The sequence below is a fragment of the Alligator mississippiensis genome, chromosome 5 (genome assembly GCF_030867095.1).
Source record: "Alligator mississippiensis isolate rAllMis1 chromosome 5, rAllMis1, whole genome shotgun sequence".
Lineage (NCBI taxonomy): Eukaryota > Metazoa > Chordata > Crocodylia > Alligatoridae > Alligator > Alligator mississippiensis.
This window is the reverse complement of record NC_081828.1, coordinates 76,558,333-76,581,920: the sequence shown is the minus strand read 5'-3', so window position 1 is coordinate 76,581,920 and position 23,588 is coordinate 76,558,333. Positions and strand designations below refer to the sequence as shown.

General features: G+C 45.7%; 1 protein-coding gene across 5 annotated transcripts in view; it reads right to left on the bottom strand.

Moving 5' to 3' along the window:
• Positions 1-659: 659 nt before the first annotated feature.
• ANKRD26 (ankyrin repeat domain containing 26) overlaps positions 660-23,588 on the bottom strand; it is a 124,027-nt gene continuing 101,098 nt past the window's right edge. For all 5 annotated transcript variants that reach the window (XM_019485814.2, XM_019485807.2, XM_019485823.2 and 2 more), the window contains 2 exons: positions 6,110-6,155; positions 660-2,652 (listed from right to left, as the gene is read on the bottom strand). In XM_019485814.2, coding sequence (XP_019341359.1) covers positions 2,504-2,652; positions 6,110-6,155 — 195 coding nt within the window. In that variant the 3' untranslated portion in view covers positions 660-2,503. The remainder of the gene's footprint in view (positions 2,653-6,109; positions 6,156-23,588) is intronic.

Genomic DNA, 23,588 nt, shown 5'->3' with positions numbered 1-23,588 from the left:
AGAAATCTCAACATGGTTCCACAGAAATTTTGTCTTGCAATCCACAAATTAGTTTAGTTTGAGATGTTACGAACAAAACATTCAGGCTGAATGAACCAGTGATTTTTAATGCAACTTTATTTCAGAAAATTCTGACAAGTTCTTTGAAAAAATCATTAGGCCATTTATTTAGGAGAGTGCATTTTTGGAAGTCTTTGCTGGGGTCTCTTGATCTAGCATATGACGATCTGATCATCAGCTGATGTAAATCAGTGTAGTTGCATTGGTCAATGGGGTCATTCTAATTTATACCATATTTTTCATTGGGGAAATATGTCCTAATATTTCCCCAATATATTATACATGAGGGTTGAAAAACCAACCTGCTCAGGACGATTTTAAATTTTGAGTTACTAGAATTAGGATGGGGTCACTCTACATTGTGCTTTTAACAGCTAGAATGGAGGACATCAGAAAATGAGAAGTACAAAGTTAACTATCATCAGGGAGAAGAAGAGAGACAAAAGAGGACCCAGTACTACAAGTGAGATCTGCCATAGGGGAGGAGGGGGAACAGATGGGAAGGGTAACGAAGAAAAAGGATACACAGGCACAAAAAGATAGAAGAAAAAAATGAATGAAGCCGGGAAAGGAAATCAGATGAAACCAAAAGCAAGAGATACACATTCCATTTTAAAATTTATTAAATAGAAAGTTGCATTTTTTATTTTTTACAATTCAATACAGTACACCGACTATACAAAACTGCTTTATTCCTTAAAAAGTGGTGGAGATACATGGTGGCACAGATTTTCACCATGGTGAGTTAGCTTAGTTCTTGGACTTTTAAGGGGAGGGCAAGCTGTTCGAGTCCTATTCCTCTCCATTTCAGAATCTTTTGACAATAACATTAGAGACTTTTAAAAAGACATGCAATAGTTTTTAAACGGTTTTCCGCAACAGCATATAATTGTCTGATATAAATAAAACAGCTTGGGTCACTGAAGCAGGGATTCTGGTAAGACTGGCTTACCAGGCTTAGAACTGAGGGCTTGGTTTATACTACATAGTTTTGCCAGCAGAAGTCACATTCTCCTGGTAAAACCACAGGTAAACCCACATTTCCAGCTTCCCTACTGTGGCAGAATCTCTGTTCTGAGCAGGTTATTGGAGACCAGAGGAATGCATGCTCTGGTCTGCAAGTGACAGAAGGTTTCTGTTGTCACAGGAAAGCTGCCAGAGACTGCATGTAGTGTCCTTGCCAACTATTGGGAGCTATGGCCTCCTTAACAAACTGTGCCTCCCAGGATACACTGCATACCTTGCTGGCAGCTGCTGCTGTAATGAAACCAGGCAGAGCCTATAAGCCATGTGAGAGAGAACATGGTCTGACAGCTTTCCTGTGCTGTCAGACAAACCCAGAATGTAATATGATTTTGGTAATAATGAAAAACTCTGCTCATCTTATTGCACCAGCTCTGGAAAACATTGAGAAACCTAGAGGTAGGCACAACACAATATATATTAATTACTCTATTAATCTATAGAAAAGAGTGGTAAACATGAAATAATGGTGATCTAGCAACTCAGACTGCCCTGAGTTGCAGTATCATTTAATTAAAAAGTAACTGTGTTGTACTGATAAGTTCATGTACCATATAAAACACACACTACAAATTTCTTGGCACTATTATATATTAACTGGTATAAACATGACAGTAATGCAAATTGTCTAATTCTCCAGCTTTAATATAGATAAAATTTCCATGAATCCTTAGGAGTTTTCCTATGTTAAGACTGAAGAACAGGGAATGAAACAGATGCATCAGATATCTGCTAACAGCCACTAAAGACAAGATTAAGAGAAACATTAAATATATGTAGAATGGAAAACAGATTTCAGGGAATGCTTTGGTTAAAATACATCGCAGTATGAATATGACAAAACTCAATACATGTTTTCTTACAACTCAGGGAATGGACATACAAATGTACCTTCAAGTGTATTACAAGGCAAAAGGGTAGGGCTTTACCATAAGTGAAAGGTAAACAGTAAGCCTGCAGTTGCAGTTCATTTTTACCTACTGCATCAACTTATCCCTCTTTCTTTGAGAACTATGTTTTATCCATCTTCCTCTTATTATGAGGTAAGCACATATACATAGGGAGTTAGTGTAGAGGAGCTGACACATGGTAAAGCCCTGATGGCTTTTGCCCAATGATAAACTGTTCACATGTCCATGTACCTAATATTTTTGCAGTTCTGTGAAACTCAAAACACTGGTCTGATTTTGCTATGCTAGTTACAACTGAAACCAGGTATGGCTTTTCATAATAAATGTAAAAGAAACTATACATTTATGCAGTGTTGAAGACAAGTGCAACGTGCCTGATAGTCATGTAATACATTTATAACTCGTATTTAAATTGTAATGAAGGTTTTCACAGCTGTACCACTTAATGGAAAACCATTAAAGTGTTATGTAAACAAAGTCATTTTCACAAACTTGCATTAGTGTTTTATTCAAATCATATAATTTTTCTTTAACACATCTAGATACTGCTGGGTTGCCCTGGAAACTGGATCCTGATCTACATTTAGGTTTTTTGAAGATCCATCAGTAGATCCCACAGGAGAGACTCTTACAGATCCAGCTTCGAGTTCAGCATTGGCTGAAAAAACAAAACCAAACAGCAAAAACAAATGATCCTGCATGCTTTGCATTATGCCATATGTTAGTTCTATAGTAAGTAAACTGTCTAATATGTACTGAAAGCTTTGCTCTGACTTCGGTGGGCATTTATATTGGGTGCTGACAGCAAATATATATTTCAGATCAGAATAAGAGAAACATTATTAAAAAGTGACATAGGCAGGACATTCATAAAGGCAAATACCTGATGCTTTTAACTTATGCAAGTTATTTCCTGATAAGCAACAAGATAAAACAGGTAGCATTTCTAATCTAAGGCTGTTGAAATTGCACCAAATGTAGATGCTCTAAGCACACAAAACTCTTAACCTAACAGAATGCCGGCTGCTTACTCCAGTGATGAATATGGTCCAGTGAATACCCTTGTCCTGATACTTCCTACCTGCCTTACAAAATGAAGCATGTGGTCTTAAGGAGTACCTCTATTTTTTACAAAGTCTTTGAGTCAGATTAAATTTTCCCCATTAGGTACATAAATGAACTTTACCCAGTGTCAAAGTTGGGGTGATTTAGGTCACTTGTAATTGCTACTGGGTCATTTTCATGTAACAAGGTAGCAGCTGCTGCACACTCCTGAGCCGCCTCCTCCCCTTTTGAAGCTGCTACAAGCATACATGCCTCCCTTGTAGGCACCTAGTGTGATTTTACTGCACCCTCCTCAAATCCTTGAAAATCTATTAATGCATCCACGTTTTAACAACTACCATCTTGCCCTTAAGATGGAATCATAAAAAAGTACCAGGGAGGAGGACCACCCACCTTTTCAGGGTCTCCAGCCAAGTGGAATAGAATTGCACTGATGTGCAAAAATCCACTAACACCCCTAACAGATGCAACTATCTGGACCTTGGTATGTGCACATGCGTGCATGCACACACACACAGAAGATCCTCCTATAACCACAATAGCCTTTTCTCTGTAAAGGTCTCTGTGGTCATGTGAAAACATAGTTTTTCCTGGAAGAGTCGCTACTCTACCAGGAAAAATCACAAGTGTACAGAGGTTCAGGATATTTCTCCTAAAGCAATGATAGTAATGCCAGGAGAAGTATAATCTAGGAACCAGGGTTAAAACACTCATAGGAAAGTTTCTTCTGAGAGTGACTGTCTGTACATGTTTTCTTCTTAGAGAAGTCACAGCACAGTCCTTCAGCATCCTGGGGTGCATGGCTCCCACTCCTCTCCCCACAGGGAGACTGTATCACTCACTGGACTCAGCTGCTCCAGTCAAGTAGGGAGAAGAACACACCCCTTCTCAATCCCACATTATGCTGCAAGGAGGCACAGGCTGACTCTGAGCAGTCTGGATCAGCCAACCAGAGCTGCCCTGTGCACTGCTGCCTGTTGTCAGTGTATCTGTCATCAGGCAGACTGAGGGAGCTTGCAGAGCATGCTGAGATGTATGCACAAGCACCCAACCCCCCGCTTCCCCAATTGCGAAGGATCAGCACTGCAAGGACTCTGCTCTTCAAGGGCTCAGCATTCATATGCATCTGGGTAAGTTCAAGTGTGTCTGGGTAAGTTTTTCTACCATAAGAACACACCTGGAAGAATTCTCCTAGACCATATGAACATGTGTATGCAGTCTCTTTTAGAAACTGCATATCCCTGGACTCTACCTTCACTGACCAAAGTCCAACCATCACAGAAAAAGAAACTGTGGACATATCCATACATGTGCTTTACTGAGGAGTTGACTAAGTAGCTCCACAACAAAGCATCACCATCTATATGTGCAACACTACTAAACCATAGTAAATTAATTAAGCCCACTATAGGATAGTAATGCCTGACACAAGTACTATCCTATGGCAGAGTTATTTAGTGCTCCACAACACGTTTAGATGATGACTGGGACTGGCTGGGGCACAAGGGTGCTCAAGTGCAGGGGGTTGCCTGCCAGCTAGCCCCACACTAGCACCCTCATGCCCCAGCCAGCCCCTCTGCAGGATGTTGAGCCAGGGCAGAGCAGCTCCAGGGCTGGCAGGTTGACCCCCCCGCCCCCTGGCACACATGTAAATGTGTAAAAACCCAAGAGCAATAAACTCCTGTGTGAACTGCACCAGAGTGTATTCAGGTGCATTAATAGCATGTGTAGGTGCACTCTGTCTGTACTAGACAAATACTTACATGAAAAAGACACACAAAAAATCCTGTGTTAGGGAAAGGAACCCCTAAAACAGGTAAATGGGGATTTCCACTTTTGGCTACAGAATACTGGCACATGCTGGATTGATTACACTGCTTTGAAACAGGTTCTGTCACTGTGAGGTAGTGGATGGATGAGGATAGTTGCCACACAAGAGAATAAATTATTCATTGGAGAACATGGCCAAACACTACATTACAGACTTCCAGCTAAGTATATGTTCTGTGCTACATATTACAAACACTTAAACAATGTTATGTTGATTAGACAGACATAAAAGAAGTGATTATCAAGATTTCTCAATGAGCAATATTATTTGTATCTATCCAACATGTGACTTTATGACTATAAAACAAAGAGAGGACACCACTAGGGAACATTATATCTGACATGCACTATTATACTAGCAGAAAATACTAAATCACATTGTATTGTGATTGTGTAAAATCACAATACAAATCATATGTTGCATTCAGTAATACTGAATGCAACATATGAGTGGGGAGGCAATTTTTAAAGTTCATTTATATCTTAAATCAGAATTTCCTATATTTTGATTGTTTATATTTTTCATTTAGCAAAATCGACTTGGGTTAAGCTAGCTTTCAAGGCAATTTATTCTGTACAGCATTTTGGAAAGCCGTTCTTGGAATTTTGGAAGCAGTTCTTACCAAAAAGGAAGTTAGTAAAAACAACAACTGTGTTTGGCACAAGTTAACTACTCAATGGGTGCATTTACACGAGACATTTACTGCAGAGTAGACTAATTAGCTCTGCAGTAAAGTCTCAGCATTTACATGTGTGGCCCTGTTAGACCACAGTAAGTAAAACATGCTGCTGTAGATTAGTACTTGCAATGCATGTGTAGACGCTGACAGGGCTGACTGGGACACCGAGATGCTTCACTGCAGGAGCTGCCTGCTGGCTAGCCCCACATTCAAGCACCCTCTTGCCTCAGCCAGTCCCTCCACAGCATGTTGATCTGGGTTGGAGCAGCCCTGGGCTGGCAGGCTGACCCTATGGCCCCCCTCCCAGCTGGGCTGCTCCAATCTTGCTCAATGTGCTGTGGTTCTGGGCACATATGTAAACATGGTGCCTGGGAGCAATAAAACTGCAGTGCAAACCGCATTGGACTCGATTCATTTCCACTAATTGTACATGTAGACACACATAATGTGATTTATGCTTTAGGATATCATTCAATGTTAGTTAACAATCAATTTTTCTGAGGGGAAAAGAAAACCCTGCCACATGCGCTGATAAATTACCTTGGTCAAGTTCTTTACTGATATTTTTTTCCAGTTCCTGCTGCATCTGAAAGTACATTTTTAAAGATTTTTAAATATTTTAGAAATTAAATCATAAACAATCTAGATGTTTTAAAAACAAACATTAAATGCAACCAAAAGCAAAACCTCAAACAGAGAGTTCATTTTATTTTGAAAAAATTCTTGATAGTCTTAGGATACTGGTTACTGAACAATATCATCTGCATGTCAATATTGACTACATCATATAACAATCCGATTCTATGTGATTCATAATTTAGCAGTTAACCACAATCAAATACACACAAGTAAATGAATAATGCACAGCTAAATTCTGTCTTCAGATATATGAGCAAAATCCTTAATAAATTCAGAAGTTTGGGTATATACTTGTTGAGAAAACGCATAATCTACATCCTAATTAGGCTATCATTGTATAAACCAGTTTTGCAAGACAAAGGGAAAATCTGTATTTAAAAAAAAAACCCTCAAATTATGCCAAGCAATTTCTCACTATCATTTGAGAAGATTGCAATATTTGTCTCATTTTGTCAGCTTTCTACCAAGATGATTTTACATGCTATGTAGCTTACATTGGCTATAAACACCAGAAAAACTACATTCATCTCTCAAAAGATATTGGTTTAACCATGATTAATACTCATTGCAAGCTTTTCCTACACAGGAATCAGTCATTGTGTTGATTCATGGCTATAGTACATTACAAGTTATTATTTATAGGTGTATTTTTGTAATGCCCAAAATATGTTTTCCATTAAAACAGTCTATGACCTGAAGAATTTACAGATCTCAAAAGTTAACAGTCAGCATACAAAAAACGTAATTTCTAAATGCATGTAATTAGCTAAAATACATTACTATTATAATTCTTTTGCAAGTAACTAATAATTTTATGAATGACATGGGTTATTGACTCAATATAACAACAAATAATGGAATAGTTTAAATATTGTTTAATACACCTTTTCCTTCTACTTGTTAAAGTTAATACTCACCAGCAGAGGTGTTTAGAGGGTAGGAGGGACTCCCTTGGTAAAAGAGACATTTTAAACATGGTTGGGGAAAAAAGTGGAAGCAGAATAATTTCCTCCAGATAAAAAAGAATCTTGTTGGCACTCAGTGGCCATACTACAACCATTGGATATAATGTTGCAGCAAACTGATTAGAATGCATTTAAGTGCCCTTTGCTAGGCTACAGGGGTAATTTCAACCAAATTAAGTTGCATACCACTGGGGACATCATCAGAATTGAGAGGAGGACAGCTTTGTTTAAAAATTCTATGCCTTTAGTGGCTGGCAAAGGGAAGGAGGGAGTTGGTCAAAGGTCCCTAAGCCCCACTTTATCTATAGAAGGAAACAATGACAAAAAACCTGGGAAGATCACTAAGAGTGCAAAAGCAGTGGACCAAGAAGCAGGAATCAAACAACCAATCACAGAAAATAACTAATCAAGAGGGTCAAAACCCTGAAAAAGAGATATTAAGGTACCAGCAAAGCCCTGTCATTATCTGTTTTTGGAGCGTGAAAAACAGCTACATGGTCCACACAGATCACTGTGTGCCTGCACAGGTATGCAGGAGCTGCCCTGCTTTTCCTCTGTATTTTGAAGTCTCTGTTGAGTTTCTCACTTAGATCTGAGAAAGGAAGAGCAAGCTGGAAGCAAGTTGGATCAAATGACTGAAAAAACATGGTTCATGCTTCCAGAAAATGAAGCAAAGAATACCGCAAAAATGTTGTTTGTTGGTGTCAACCTACATCTATCCTTAGGGACACTTTTTTTCTCATGGAGTAAGTGGTACAAAAAAAACTTTCCTAAATTTTCAGCAACATAAGAGATGTTCAGAATTTCAGGAGTGATCCTACAAAGTTAGACACACAGAACTAGAAGATAAAATATGTAGGCATAATATAATTATAAGGCATAATATGATCATGATTATTACAGCCTGGGGGTAAGGGATGGTTGACACTTGTCCTTCTATAGAAAATAAGAGAACAGCCACTTTGTCTTGATGAACATCTCTTCAGACAGAAAGACACTAATTCTCCTTGTATGTCTCGACTGCTAAGTGAACAATCCTTTGAAAAGGAGTCAGGGTTCTTTATAATTTTATTATGGACTAGCTTCTGTAACTGAAGTTTTGGGGATGAGTCAGGGTCACTACTTGCAAGATTCCTGTGGATGATGCTGTGATGAGAAAATACTTTAAAGGCCAGCACAGATGAGTCACTACAATCTACAAATGAACTCCTGTTACAACTAGTATCTTTCTAAACAAGACAACAGATTAAAAAGTAGTATTTTCTATTTATTGTGAGTACTTCTGTGGGAAAGCCAAAGGTTAGGGTCAGACTATGTAGATCAGGGGTAGGCAATGTTTTTTGGTGGAATGCTGACAAAACCCACAATGTCTACCTTGACAGGGGCCAGAGTGCTGGCATATCAGAAAACCAAAACGAGGGTGGAGGAGTACATAGCAGGATGCACATAGCAGGAGCAGGAGCACATAGCAGATTGAGGCTGTCAGTGGCGCTGGGATGGGACTGGGCCCAGAGTAGGGCTCGGGCTGGGCTGGGGCAGTGGGCAGCGCGGGGCTGAGACCAGGGCTGCCCGGCAGCATGTGGCTGGGGCCGTGGGCAGCATGGGGCTGGGGCTTGGGCCAGGGCCCACTGGCAGCACAGGGTTGGGGCTGGGGCCAGGGCCTGAGACATGGGCAGAACGGGGTTGGGGCCCAGGCCGTGGCTAGCATGGGGCTGGGGCCAGGGCCACTGGCGGCATGGGGGTGTGGCCAGGGCCCAGGCCATGGGCAGTGTGGGGCTAGGGCCAGGGCCCACTGATGGCATGGGGCTGGGGCTGGAGCCCTGGTCATGGGCAGTGTGGGGCTGAGGCCCAGGCCCGAGCTGTGGGCAGTGCAGGGCTGGGACCTGGGCAACGAGGGGCTGGAGCCCAGTGGCGGCCAGGGCCATTGGCAGCATCGGGATGGGGCCGGGGCCTGCGCAGGTCCACAGCCCCATCCCAGCACTGCTGACAGCCCCGGCGTAGCGGCAGCACTGGGCTGGGATGGGTGGAGGCAGTGCCCCAGCCCTGGTGGTCCCTGGCCCCATCCCCACACTGCCGATGGCCCCAGCCCAGCAGTGGCACTGGGCTTGGGCCAGCAGTGGTGGTAAGGGCTGGGGCTGGGCCCACCAGCAGCACATGGCCGAAGCTGGGGCTGTCTGCAGCGCTGGGATGGGGCCGGAGCCTGCACAGATCCATGGCCCCGGCCCTATCCCAGTACCGCTGATGGCCCCAGCCTGGCGGCTGCACTGCACTGGAGTGGGTGGAGGCAGTGGTGCCGGCTGGGGCTGGGCTTGCGCAGTGCCGGGGCTCTTACCTGGCTGGGGTTGGTGACATGGGTTGGCGGCAGTGCAAGGCTGTTCCCGGGCAGCCACGTGCTGCTCGATCTGGGCACGGCTCTTCCCGCCCCTTGAGGCAGGAAGCAGTCTGCGTGCCAATAAAAACCGTACCGTGTGCCACCTTGGGCACGCATGCCATAGGTTGCCGACCCATGATGTAGATGAACTTCTCTTAGGTCCAAGTTTAAAAAGTAGTCTGGAGATTAAGAAATAGTTGAAGCTAGATTCTAATTTTCTATTTTATTCTTCATGCATCTATTCAGCCTTTTGAGGTCCAAGGCAATTAGAATTTTACCCTTCCTATAAAAACATGAATAGAGCCAGAGAAACTTTTGGTTCTGAAGGTTACATTATTTTGCTCTGGCTCTATAACATACATGGAGATATATATCTATCTATCTCTATTAACAACATAATTCAGGACAGGTTATTGTCTACTGAAGTTGGACAGTTGTTGAAGAAGGGATGTAGAGTAGTCTGGAATGCCAAAGATTATCAACATTTTACTTTGTGCCAACCTTGGGCTGCATACAGATGTTTGTTTCTTCTGATAGAAAAATAGCCTAGGAAGTGGACTGTATAGACATTCCTCTCACCGAATGACTGGAGAGCTTCACATGTGAGCTCTCCAGCCAGGGGCATTAGAGGGCTGCTCCCTGGGCCATCCCTATCCTTAAGGGAGTACATTACTCGACACCCTGCCCTCTTCCCATGCTTGGGGGACAGGCTGCCAAGTGACATTTCTTGGGAAGGGTCCAACCCTGGGAGAATGCCCCCCATTTCACCAATCAGCTGTCTAGTAGGAAGGGGGCATTCCCTCATGGTGGGAACCCTCCCAGTTTTCCCCCTCTATAGAACAGCCGCACTTGTTATACTCCACTGGCCTGACTTAGACAAGTGCAGGGTTAGGGGGAGCACTCAGCTGTACAAGGGAAAGCTGGGGCGCCAGAAGCCCAGTGTGAGGAGACTTTCCCCAAACCCAGCTCTTGGCCTCTCCAACTTTTGAAATTTCCACTCCTGCTGCCCACCTGAGTGGCAGGGGCAGCAACAGGATGGGACTGAGAGCAAGGCTTGTGAAGAGCCTTGGCATGCCCAGCTCCCAGATCCTCCAGCTTTTAATTTGCCACAAGGAGAAGCCAGAGGGGCTGGGAGGTGGGCTTGGGAAGCTTTTAAATTGCTGAACCTGTAGCTCAGCTGAGTGGTAGGCAGCTGTAAGGGGAAGCAGGTGGAGCCAAGAGTCAGGCTTACATGCCCGGTTCCTTGGCTGCACTGGCTTTTCAATCACTACCCCTGCTACTCAGCTGAGAGACAGGTGGGGCAAAAGGAAGCAGGCAATGATCTCTGCATTTGGGTCTGGTGCCTGGGGGACGAGCAGAGCGACTGGCGTAACAAAGCCCTGACCTGCTTCTGCCCCTGGGAACTTGGATGCGAGAAGCAGGTGAGAAACATTTGACAGCTGCTCCTCCTCTCCCCACTTGGTCTACACAATGGGGGGAACAACTGTTTCCTACACTTTACTGGTGACCTGACCTGAGGAAGACATGGGAGCCTTTCCCCCAGCTCCACTCCCCCTGGCTCTCAGAAGGAGTTAATCCAGGAGAAAGGGTGCTCCTGGGAAAAATTTAACCTTGGTTGTTCCCAGGTTATTTTTAACCTGGAGCAGCCATTTTTGCCCTGGCAGAAAAAGCTTGAATGTCTGCATACTTTTGTTTTCTACTAGGAAACAGCAGTTCTCCTGGTAGAAACTGAGCAGTTGTACATGGCCTTGACTGAAACCATGCGTCTAACTTGTGGGAGGAGTCATACTAACTGAATGGTCTAGAAACAAGTACAGTATCTGCTTGGGTTTAAGTCTTACCCTGTAATGAGAGATTCCTTTATGCCTTTGTTGCAACTAGGAATGGTCCTCTAATAGTTCTCTAATTTCCCCAGAGAAGTGAGCAAACATTTGGCTTTTATCTTATTGCAGCATCTATCTAGATACAATTCCCATTTGAGAATTCTGAAATACAGGGATTTTGTTTGTAGTTTTGCATCAGTCATGGCTTAAACTACACTGGGAGGGTGAGGCTCTTGTCACCAAATGCATGGAGTGCATGGATCCAAAGGCCACATATGTGCTTTCTAGAAGTACTTTTGTCAGTGATCAAGTTGCAGCAGCAGAAAACAATGGCTGTTACAAAGCAAGTGGTTATTAATGATCTTCTATGGGTCAGTGAACAAATGTTAATGTCCAATCTAAAGGTAAGTTCCATCTTCCCAGCTGTATCCATTTTTGGAAGGAAATATCTTTTAGTAGGAATTAGCACAGTTTTGTATGAGGAATTAACTAAGGGAAGAGAACAACATCTTTGAGTTCTATAAAACATTAGCACTTGGTAATTAGGAGTTTTTTGTCTTTGGCTAGGAATTACTCACTCCATCCTAAAAAAACAAAAAAATCCAACAAACAACATAATGAAGGGAGCATGAGGAAAAACAAATCACTACTACAATCTAAAGTGGAGGGAGGAGGAAGAGAACAGAATTAATCATAAAATCATTCTAATATAATAAACACCTTAGTCTGTCTGTCTGTCCATAACGCCCTGGGCCAACTGCGCATGCACCACTGAGAGGACGCATGTTAATTGGCTGCGAGGGCCTGGAGCATTACAGACAGAGGGAGTGAGGAAGCAAGGAAGCCACCCCCACAACAACAGCCAGGAGGGAGGGGGAGGCGGCAGGGAAGAAGGGAGGAAGGAAGGGGAGTGAGAAGGTTAAGGGGGGTTTTCCGGTGGCAGCACCCCCCCTGCCGCAACCCCCCCCCGCTGCTGCTGCCGCCACCCAACCCTGACAACAGGTGGCAGGGAGGGGGAGGCAGTGGGGAGGGAGGGAGAGGGGAAGGGGAGCATGTTGCCTGCTGCTGCCACGTGCAAGCTCCCCTCCCTGCCTGTTCCTGGAAGACAGGGTAGAGTGGCAGGGGGTGGGGCACATGGAGTTGCACCAGGAGTGGCAGGGAGTAGGCGCATGGGGCTGGATGCAGGGGGTGGAAGGGGCGCATGGAGCTGGAGGCGGGGTGTGAGAGGGGACATGGGGGGTGCACGGAGCCGGAGTGGCAGCACCATGGGGTGCTGGGTGGCAGCACCATGGGGTGCTGGGTGGCAGCACTCTGCCGGTGCTGCCCCCCCCCGGTCATTAATGACTGGCAATTTGCTGGTACCAGCTAAATGGCATTACAGTGTGATATTAATCCATATGCAATAAATTAATTTGACTGATTCGTTTTCTTTCCCAGGACTTAATGGACTATGCAACTATATAACAATGTCTGAAACTCCAAACAGTGAACTTTGCAAAAGAATTGGTAAGTGAGAAAATTACTTTTTATCTAATAAAATTTTAAAAAAATATTTAAAAGACATATTCTATACAAACCGTATTTTTAAATTTGCAGTATTCTGGACATAGATATAATCTGTTCTCAACTGAAAAGAAAATTTAATAATGTAAATAGATAAGTGTACCCACACAGAACTACATAGCATTAAGCAATGCTGACTACACACCTTGTCAAGTATCTGGTTGCAGAGAAGAGAAGGAAGAAACAGATTTTTGATCAAGGAGCTGAAGAAGTAAGAAGAAAGGTTAAGTTTAAAGGTTATAAGTCAAAACTGAAAATGAGACCCACATATACATGAAGAAAATAAAATGATTAAAGAAATGCCAATTACTGTAACAGAAAGAGTATAGATGGAAAGTGAGATTGAAAAGTGAATTGAAACTAATAAATAAGCAAAACAAGGAGATTCTCCCTATGTTATGTAGATGAAAAGAGTCTATAGATACTCTGACTCAAGCAGATGGTGGTCAACAGCAGAGAGAACATTTTATATTATAAAATAATAATGTTTATTTTTATTAGTTTTATGTATAGCCCTTTGTTTAATGTTTACTAAGACCATGATCCTGTGAGAAACCACAAATTGGCAGATCTCCACTGGAGTCAGTGGAATTCCTTGAAGGACTTAACTAAGGATTAAATCAGGAGTCCCCACACTGTAGTATAGGTACTACTGGCAGGAAATGGAATTTGATGTTTCATCTATTTGCTTCATGCCAATTTTTAAGATACCAGTGCATAAACCAATAAACTCTGGGAACTAGCTATCTATATCACAGAGCATAAGATACAGAGGGCATGCTGTGTGTATGTTCATCTATCTTTGAAAAAGGAAAGCAATGCTTATTTCTCACTTTTGTCTAATGACAAAGAAGCCCATCATGTTCAATCTTAGGAGTTAGAAGGGACAGAATGCATGTGTGTGTGGAAGGGGCGGGGGGGGGGAGGGGGAAGAGGGGCGTGAGAAATTTAGGACCACCTCCCTCACTAAAATAATGAGCTAACAGAAGTTTCTGCTGATACAATTTGTAATGACTTGTGATGGATTTTTCCAAATTTACAGTTGCCATTTTTGAAGAACAGTATTTATGATTTAAGATGAAAAATGAAGGTAATATTTGTGGCCTCACATTTAATGCTGATGAGTCTGTTTCATTAATGGTTATATACTTGTAATGCTTTTCAAAAAGGTTTTATATTATGTTTACACTTTGGCTCCTGGGAGACATTGCACAAAAACGCAATTAACCAGCTTGATTGTACCTTAAATTGTAACCAAGCCACACATTCAGGCAATTAATAGTGGGATGAAAGCCAAATGCAAAACCTGCCACAAGATTATTACATAAAAACGTGTAATGATTTTGTGGCTGGTTTTCATTGCATCTTAAAATGAACATGTGGCAGGGTGGACTGCAATGGGGTCTTCAACAGGCTCTGGTGCGATCCCCATTGGCTGAATATCAACTGCTCATTGGCTGGTAGGGACCATACCTGAGCTTAAGCCCTGGAGAAGTCCCTGCCAGGTGATAATCAGTTGATCACTGGCAGGATAAGGGACTGCACAGTGGCCAGTTGGAGCCCTGGTATGCTCCAGTTCTATCTGACAACAGGCTGATCATTGGCCGACTCCAAGGACCACAGTGGGGCTCAAGCTGGCCCCAGTGGGTCTCCAGACACAGCCAAAAATCAGCTGATTGTCAGGCTTCCTTGCTGGTGTAGAGGGAACCTGGGATCATGATCCCATGTTGCCCCTGCACTGACAAGAAGGGCATGATTGGGGTCTGATCCCTGATCCCAACATTTTATGTCCTGGCATGCACATGTGGCATGATAGGAAGCGAGACTGGTGGGATAAGGGATTAGATCCAATTGTGCTTTTATGTCAGTGGTCACCAAACAGTCAATCTCAATTGATTGGTCGATCGTGCATCTTCTGACAGTCAATCTTAGTCTGGGGGTGCTGAGCGGACACGCACTCATCTCTCCCAGACTGAAATCAACTGGTAGATGCTCTACGATTGGGAGCGGTGGGACATATGAGCAGCAGGACAGCAGCAGAATGCACGTGGCTGTGCTGAGCCACACCTCCTGCTGCCTGGGGCTGGACTGGGTGAGTGGAACGATCCCCCTCCATGCCCTGCCATACCCCCTGCCACTGGGTGAGAGGGGCCCTGGCCAGGCCGGAGGATCAGAGCCCAGGCAGTTTGCCCAGGCACGGGGGGGGGGGGGGGGGCGGGGGGGGGAGGGAGGGAGGGGAAGGCGCAGGGGACATGTGCCCTGTCTGCTATGCTCACCCCAAGCCTGCTGTGGGCTGCAGGTGGCAGCAGGATCCTGGTGCACTCTGCTGGGCTGCAGGTACACCGCTGGGTCCCGTACTGCTGCTCTGTGGTGCCCCCCAGGTGGGAGGTGCAGCCCAGCTGGGATCCAACTCTGCCTGCGCCTGACCCACACCTGGGCTGGAGGAGCAGGGCTCTGGGGTGCTCCACCCTGCCCCGAGAGGGCTGTACCCAGCAAGGCGCTGCTCGCTCTCCACCCTCCACCCCTGCCAGTCTCTATGTCCCAGCCTCCCCACCCCACTCACAGCGCCAGGCTCCAACTGGGACCCACTTCCCCTCAGCAGAGCAGCAAGAGCTGCGTCCCGGGGCCAAGGATGGCCCCAGAGATGCTGAGAGACAAGAGGAGAACATGCCGCTGCTTGTTCCGGGCTCCCGGCCACTCCCCGCACCAGTTCCATTGCAGCTCTGGTCTGGGGAGGATGCAGCTCTGCCTGGCTGGGACTGGCTAGGGGATAAAGAGCTGGCAAGGCAGGAACTCACAACCCAGAGCCCCGGGGGCTCAGAGGCCACTAGGGCTGGGGCAGCAATGAGCCCAGGCAGTGCCAGGGAACAGGAAAGGTCCGCGCTCCTGATCCCAGCAGGGTGTTCCTGACCCAGCCTGGGGGGGAGGAGGGGGCAGGGCAGTGCAGGGGGTGGGGGGGCAGAGGCAGTAGATCTTGGGTTGCCCTTTATTTCAAAAACTGATCTTCACCTTAAAAAGGTTGGAGACCACTGCTTTAGGTGAATGTCTGTTAGCAGTCTTTGAGACTGTTAATTAATTTAGCATATGCTTTGAGTCAGACTTGTGGTGGTGTTGTAATTAAACATACAGCTTTTATATTAGATAAGAATGTTTATGTTTCATAGATTCATAAATATTAGGGCCGGAAGGGATCTAAATAGATCATCGAGTCCTACCCCCTCCATAGGTAGGAAAGAGTGCTGGGTTCAGATGACCCCAGCCAGACAGATGTCTATCTAACCTTCTCTTGAAGACCCCCAGAGTAGGGGAGAGCACCACCTCCCTTAGGAGCCCATTCCAGATTTTGGCCACTCTAACTGTGAAGAAGTTCTTCCTAATGTCCAGTCTAAATCTGCTCTCTGCTAGCTTATGGCCATTATTTCTTGTGACCCCCAGGGGCGCCTTGGTGAGAAGAGCCTCACCAATTCCCTTCTGTGCCCCCGTGATGAATTTATAGGCAGAGACAAGGTTGCCTCTCAACCTTCTCTTGAGGAGGCTGAAGAGGTCTAGGTGCCCTAGTTTCTCCTCGTAGGGTTTAGCCTGCAAGTCCTTAACCATACGAGTGGCCCTTCTCTGGACCCTCTCCAGGTTATCCACACCCCTCTTGAAGTGTAGCGCCCAAAACTGTATGCACTATTCCAACTGCGGTCTGACCAGTGCCCAATAGAGGGGAAGTATCACCTCCTTGGTTCTGTTTGTCATGCATCTGCTGATGCAAGATAAAGTGCTGTTAGCTTTGCTGATGACTTCATCACACTGACGACTCACGTTCATCTTGGAGTCCACTGGGACTCTGAGATCCCTCTTTGCTTCCGTGCTACTGAGCAGGTCATTTTCTAGGTAGTAGGTGTGCTGGACATTTTTCCTCCCTAGGTTCAGCACTTTGTATTTCTCCTTGTTAAATTGCATTCTATTGTTTTTTGCCCATTTGTCCAACCTGTCCTGTAGCTGTTCCTTGCCCTCCGGTGCGTCCACTTCTCCCCACAGTTTTGTGTCATCCGCAGACTTGGACAGAGTACAATTCACTCTCCCGTCCAAGTCACTGATGAAGACATTGAAGAGTATCGGTCCAAGGACCAAGCCCTGAGGGACCCCACTGCCCACGCCCTTCCAGGTCGATACCGACCCATCCACCACCACTCTCTGGGTTCGACCCTCTAGCCAATTTGCCACCCACCGGACTGTGTAGTCATCCAAGTCAGAGCCTCTTAATTTGTTCACCAGTATGAACAAATTACCGTATGGGATACCGTATCGAAGGCCTTCCTGAAGTCTAAGTAAACGATGTCTACCCCTACTCCTGCGACCAGGTTTTGTAACCTGGTCATAAAAAGAGACTAGATTAGTCAGGCATAATCTACCTGTTACGAACTCATGCTGGTTTCCCCTCAGCATAATTTTTCCTGCTGGGCTCTTGCATACATGAGCCTTAATAATCTTTTCAAAGACTTTGCCAAGGATGGAGGTGAGACTGACTAGCCTATAGTTGCCTGGATCCTCCTTCGTCCCCTTCTTGAAAATAGGGACCACACTGACCTTTTTCCAGTCCTCCGGGACCTGGCCCGTGCGCCATGAATGCTCAAATATTCTTGCCAGTGGCTGTGCAATGACATCAGCCAGTGCCTTCAGTACCCTCGGATGGAGCTCATCCGGGCCTGCCGACTTAAACGCATCCAGTCCTTCCAAGTGACTCTGCGACATCTCAGGGTCGACGCTTGGTAATCTGGCGCCCTGCTGTTGCCTCTCTACAATCCCATTGTGAGACTTGTCTTGCCCCTCATTTAGGAACACTGAGGCAAAGAACTCATTGAGTTCAGCCTTGTCCCCCCTGTCTGTCACCAATTGCTTTTGCCCATTCAGTAGTGGTCCTATACCGTCCTGGGCCTTCCTTTTATTCCCTATATATCTGAAAAACAATTTTTTGTTATCCTTAACTTGAGATGCCATCCTCAGCTCCATGGTAGCTTTGGCCTTTCTAACTGCCTCCCTACAACTGTAAACTGAGGAGGTATACTCCTCTTTAGTAATCTCTGCCTGTTTCCACTGCTTATATGCCCCACTTTTTGCCCTTAGGCTGCTCTGGATTTCTCTGGTCAGCCAAGGAAGCCTCTTGGCCCCTTCCCCTTTTTCCCCCTTATCAGAATCATCTCCCTCTGTACCCGAAGGATTGCTTCCTTAAGGCACAGCCACCCTTCCTGGGCTCCCATCTCGCCAAATCTCTTACTCTGCAGTGCGTCGACTAAACGCCTGAGCTCGCTGAAGTCAGCATTCCTAAAATCTAGCACTTCCACCCTACTAGTTACCTTTCCCACACTATGCCTTATGATGAACTCTATTATTTGGTGGTCACTGTCCCCCAGGTGACCACTGATCTGTAGGTCCCCTACATGTCATCCTCCATTGCCAATACCAGGTCCAGTAAGGCATTTCCCCTAGTGGGACCATGTACCTTCTGCGTCAGGTGGAGGTCCTGTACACAGGATAGGAACCTGTGTGAACGGTGGAAATTTGCTGTCTGCGTCTCCCAGCAAATGTCAGGGTAGTTTAGGTCCCCCATGACTATCGCTTCCCTAGTCTTTATGGTCTCCAAGAGCTGTCTCAGGAGTTCCAAACCTAGTTCTTCCCCTTGGTGTGGGGGTCTGTAGCAGATCCCTACCACCAAATCCCTTTCCCCTTGACCTCCATGTATCCTAACCCACAATCCTTCTACTTTCTCCTCCTCCGATTCCATTTTGATAAGGGTCAATGTATAACGTTCCTTGTCATAGAGCGCAACCTCTCCCCGTCTCCTCCCCACTCTATCCTTTCTGTACAGCTTATAGCCCTCAATGTGTACTGCCCAGTCTTGGGTAGAGTCCCACCAGGTTTCTGTTAACCCCACTAAGTTTGTAATTTTTTCCAGAATATTTACAAGGTTTTTTGATAAAATCTTTGGTTTTAAATGCCAGGGTATGTAGATGATGCATGTATATTGGTAGCTTGGACAGGATCATGTTAAATCAACAGACTGAACAGCACTGACAAAGCCAACGTAGCTTCTGCAGTCATGCTTTAGTCAACAGACACCTGACCCTATATGCCTGTTTCGTGCATGGGTATGTTACAGATGCAACACAGCCTACCTACCCAGAATATTAACAGAAAAAAACAACTTATGATTAAGGGTCTACCTAGTATGTGATTCCATGGAAAACATAAAATATGGGATTGTCTGTGAAATCAGCTAAAAAATGCATATTATTCATATAATATGCTGTTTTAGAATGTCCCAATGCCTACTGCAATACGAAGACAACTGACTTGTGTCTAAAATTGGGGAGCCGGAGGAAAAGCAAGGGCAACATTGGACCCCTGCTGAACCAGATGGGACAACTGACACCCAGGATAAAGCCAACCTATTAAATAGGTACTTTGCGTCGGTCTTTCATCAGTCCCATGGGACACCCATGCCCACTACAGGACAGGGAGGTCCGGGTGAGGGAGATCTCTTGCCCTCCATCAATGCTGACCTTGAAAAGGAACACCTTGAGAGGCTGGATACCTTCAAGTCAGCTGGCCCTGACAATCTGGATACTCAAGGATACTCAAGGAGCTGGTAAGCATCATAGCCCAGCCTCTAGCACGGATCTTTGAGAATTCCTGATGCTCTGGTGTAGTGCCTGAAGACTGGAAGAAGGCCAATGTGGTACCTATCTTCAAGAAAGGGAGGAAAGTGGATCCGGCTAACTATAGGCCCATCAGCCTGACTTCTATCTCGGGGAAGATCTTAGAAAAGTTTGTTAAAGAGGCCATTCTTAATGGACTGGCCAGCGCCAACCTCCTGAGGGATAGCCAGCACGGGTTTGTTGCTGGTAGGTCTTGCTCGACCAATCTCATTTCCTTTTATGACCAGGTGGCCTATCACCTGGACAAGGGAGAGGAGATTGATGTCATATATCCTGACTTCAAAAAAGCCTTCGATCTGGTATCCCATGATCACCTCTTGGCAAAACTGGCCAATTGTGGCTTTGGGTCCACCACGATCCACTGGCTGGGAAATTGGCTCCAGGGTTGGACCCAGAGGGTGGTGGTTGATGGAAGTCAATCGTCATGGTGCCCTGTGACCAGTGGGGTCCCCCAAGGCTCTGTCCTTGAACCCTTATTGTTCAACATCTTCATTAATGATGTGGACATTGGAGTCAGAAGTGGACTGGCCAAGTTCGCCGATGACACCAAACTTTGGGGCAAAGCATCCACACCTGAAGACAGGAGGGTGATCCAGGCTGACCTGGACAGGCTCAGCAAATGGGCAGACGAGAATCTGATGGTGTTTAACACTGAAAAATGCAAAGTTCTCCACCTTGGGAGGGAAAACCTGCAGCATCCTTATAGGCTCAGCAGTGCTACGCTGGCTAGTACTATGGAAGAAAGAGACTTGGGGGTCATCATTGACCACAAGATGAACATAAGCCTGCACTGCGATGCTGAGGCTGGTAAAGTGACCAGAACGCTGGCTTGCAACCATAGATGCTTCTCAAGCAGATCCCGGGACGTAATTCTGCCCTTGTACTCGGCCTTGGTGAGGCCACAGCTGGAGTACTGCGTCCAGTTTTGGGCCCCACAATTCAAAAAGGATGTGGAGAAGCTTGAGAGTCCAGAGAAAAGCCATGTGCAGGATCAGGGATCAGGAAAACAGACCTTACGACAACAAGCTGAGATCTATGAGGCTCTTTAGCCTGGAAAAGCAGAGGCTCAGGGGTGATCTGATGGCCACCTATAAGTTTATCAGGGGTGACCATCAGTATCTGGGGGAACGTTTGTTCACCAGAGCGCCCCAAGGGATGATGAGGTCTAACGGTTATAAACTACTGCAAGACCGTTTCAGGCTGGACACAAGGAAGAATTTTTTTTTATTGTCCGAGCCCCCAAGGTCTGGAACAGCCTGCCATCGGAGGTGGTTGGAGCACTTACATTGAACACGTTCAAGATGAAATTGGATGCTTATCTTGCTGGGATCCTATGACCCCAGCTGACTTCCTGCCCTTCCGGCGTGGGGCTGGACTCGATGGTCTTCCAAGGTCCCTTCCAGCCCTAATGTCTATGAAATTTGTGAAAATTATGCAACAATACCACTACAATCACAGATCATGTGATTGAGAATTACTGTCAACTTGTATTGACATAGACTAAGTAATGGCACCAGTCAGTAAGGTAGAGTGAAATAATTATTCAGCGACATCTTTTAAGAAGTTAAATACAATAGTTTGAAGTCTGGAGATGACTGAAAATAAATTTAAAAAGCTAAATACATTTCAGCACAGGATCGTGTAATGCAATTCCCTATAGGAACCTTCCATCCAGATGGTGGCAAATTTTTTTGTTCATCTTGCAATGTGACTAGATGTTTCAAGAACAAACACCATTGATGACCATTTAGGCTGGATCCAGATGTGCAGGCACATGTGGTTTGTGGTGCTGCAAACCACATGAGTTGCACAATAATCAGTGCTCAATGTTGCTAATTTGCACCGCTGGAAAAAATTTGCTACTGGGATTTCCTGGTACCAAAAAAACCCCCCAAACCCTGGAAAAAATGTGGCACAAACCATGCCAAAGTAGCTACTGCCAGGACAAACTCAGGTATGGGGGAGCAGGCAGCCCAGGGCTCCCTGCTCCTTCTACTCTGCATGCTGTGCAGCCCCCATGCAGAGGTACCCTGTGCCCCAGCCAGTCACTCCCTAGCTGGGCCGGGCACAGTGTGCCTCGAGACGGGGGAGAAGCAGACAGACTTGGGCTGGCTTCTCCCCTGGCTGTCTGCCTCAGCATGAGGGCTCTGCAGCAAAGCCCTCCCCACCCCACCCTGCAGCATGTGGAACAGCGGGACAATATGTCCTGCTGCAAAACACAAGGACAGGGGCATGCACTGGGGCACAAAGTAGCAGCAGAAATTTGTGCCACTACTATCTGTGCTGCTGTAAAGGTATGTCTCTGCTCATATGGACCTGGCCTTAGAATCCATATCGCATATAAAATGAAAGGCTTCTGCATAGGCTACAGGTCAGAACAAAAAACAAATGACAGTGTCCTCAATTTTTAAATAAATGACTAAAAGCAGTCTAACAAGAACAGAAGCTACATTTTAGCTAGTGGAGGCCTTCACTGCTGCCAGCCTTTTCTGGGTCTTGACCCTCAGTTAATTAAATCAATCCCTAGATGGAAGGAAGAGCAGGACAACGAACATGAATTTTCATTTTCATTTTACATGAATTTTGTCCAAGAATGCCAGATGCCTTCAAATGTATGCAAAAACTTACACTTGCATTAATAACAACCATAACATTTTTTTTTTTGAGGGATTAAAATGTTGCTCAATTGAAAGCTTTTTTGCCAAATATGGGCAGTATATGAATTTTTAAGTAATTGTGTGGGAAGTTTGAAGAGGCTGAGCTGTATTTGACTCAGAATTTGTCTTTAGTTCAACAATCCGTTGGAGTTCATATACCTGAGTTCATTCACTTGAGGAACTAGCCTTATTCAGGTCTGAGCAGCCACACTGTGAAACAAAAGTGGAGTTACACAAAGTAATTTAATTAGCAGAACAGAGAGTAGAATTAGGAGCTGATTTCATAGATTTCATAGACATTAGGGCTGGAAGGGACCTCGGAAGATCATCGAGTCCAGCCCCCCGCCCAAAGGGCAGGACGTCAGCTGGGGTCATAGGATCCCAGCAAGATAAGCATCCAGTTTCATCTTGAAGGTGTTCAATGAAGGCGCTTGAACAACCTCCGGCGGCAGGCTGTTCCAGACCTTGGGGGCTCGGACAGTAAAGAAATTCTTCCTTATGTCCAGCCTGAAATGATCTTGTAGTAGTTTGTGACCATTCGTCCTCGTCATTCCTTGGGGCGCTCTGGTGAACAAACGTTCCCCTAGATACTGGTGATCACCCCTGATAAACTTGTAGGTGGCCATCAGATCACCCCTGAGCCTGCGCTTTTCCAGGCTAAAGAGCCCCAGGGCTCTCAGCCTGTCATCGTAGGGTCTGCTTCCCTGACCTCTGATCATGCGCGTGGCTCTTCTCTGGACTCTCTCAAGCTTCTCCACATCCTTTTTGAATTGTGGAGCCCAAAACTGGACGCAGTACTCCAGCTGCGGCCTCACTAAGGCCGAGTACAGGGGGAGAATGACGTCCCGGGATTTGCTTGAGAAGCATCTATGGATGCAAGCCAGCGTTTTGGTCGCTTTACTAGCCGCAGCATTGCATTGCAGGCTCATGTTCATCTTGTGGTCAATGATGACCCCCAAGTCTCTTTCTTCCCTAGTGCTAACCAACATAGCACTGCCGAGCCTATAAGGATGCTGCGGGTTTTTTTTCCCCAAGGTGGAGAACCTTGCATTTATCGGCGTTGAACACCATCAGATTCTCATCCGCCCACTTGCTGAGCCTGTCCAGGTCAGCCTGGATCACCCGCCTGTCTTCTGGCGTGGATGCTTTGCCCCAAAGTTTGGTGTCATCGGCGAACTTGGCCAGTCCGCTTCTGACTCCAGTGTCTACATCGTTAATGAAGATGTTGAACAGTATGGGTCCAAGGACTAAGCCCTGGGGGACCCCACTGGTCACAGGACACCACGATGAGTGACTT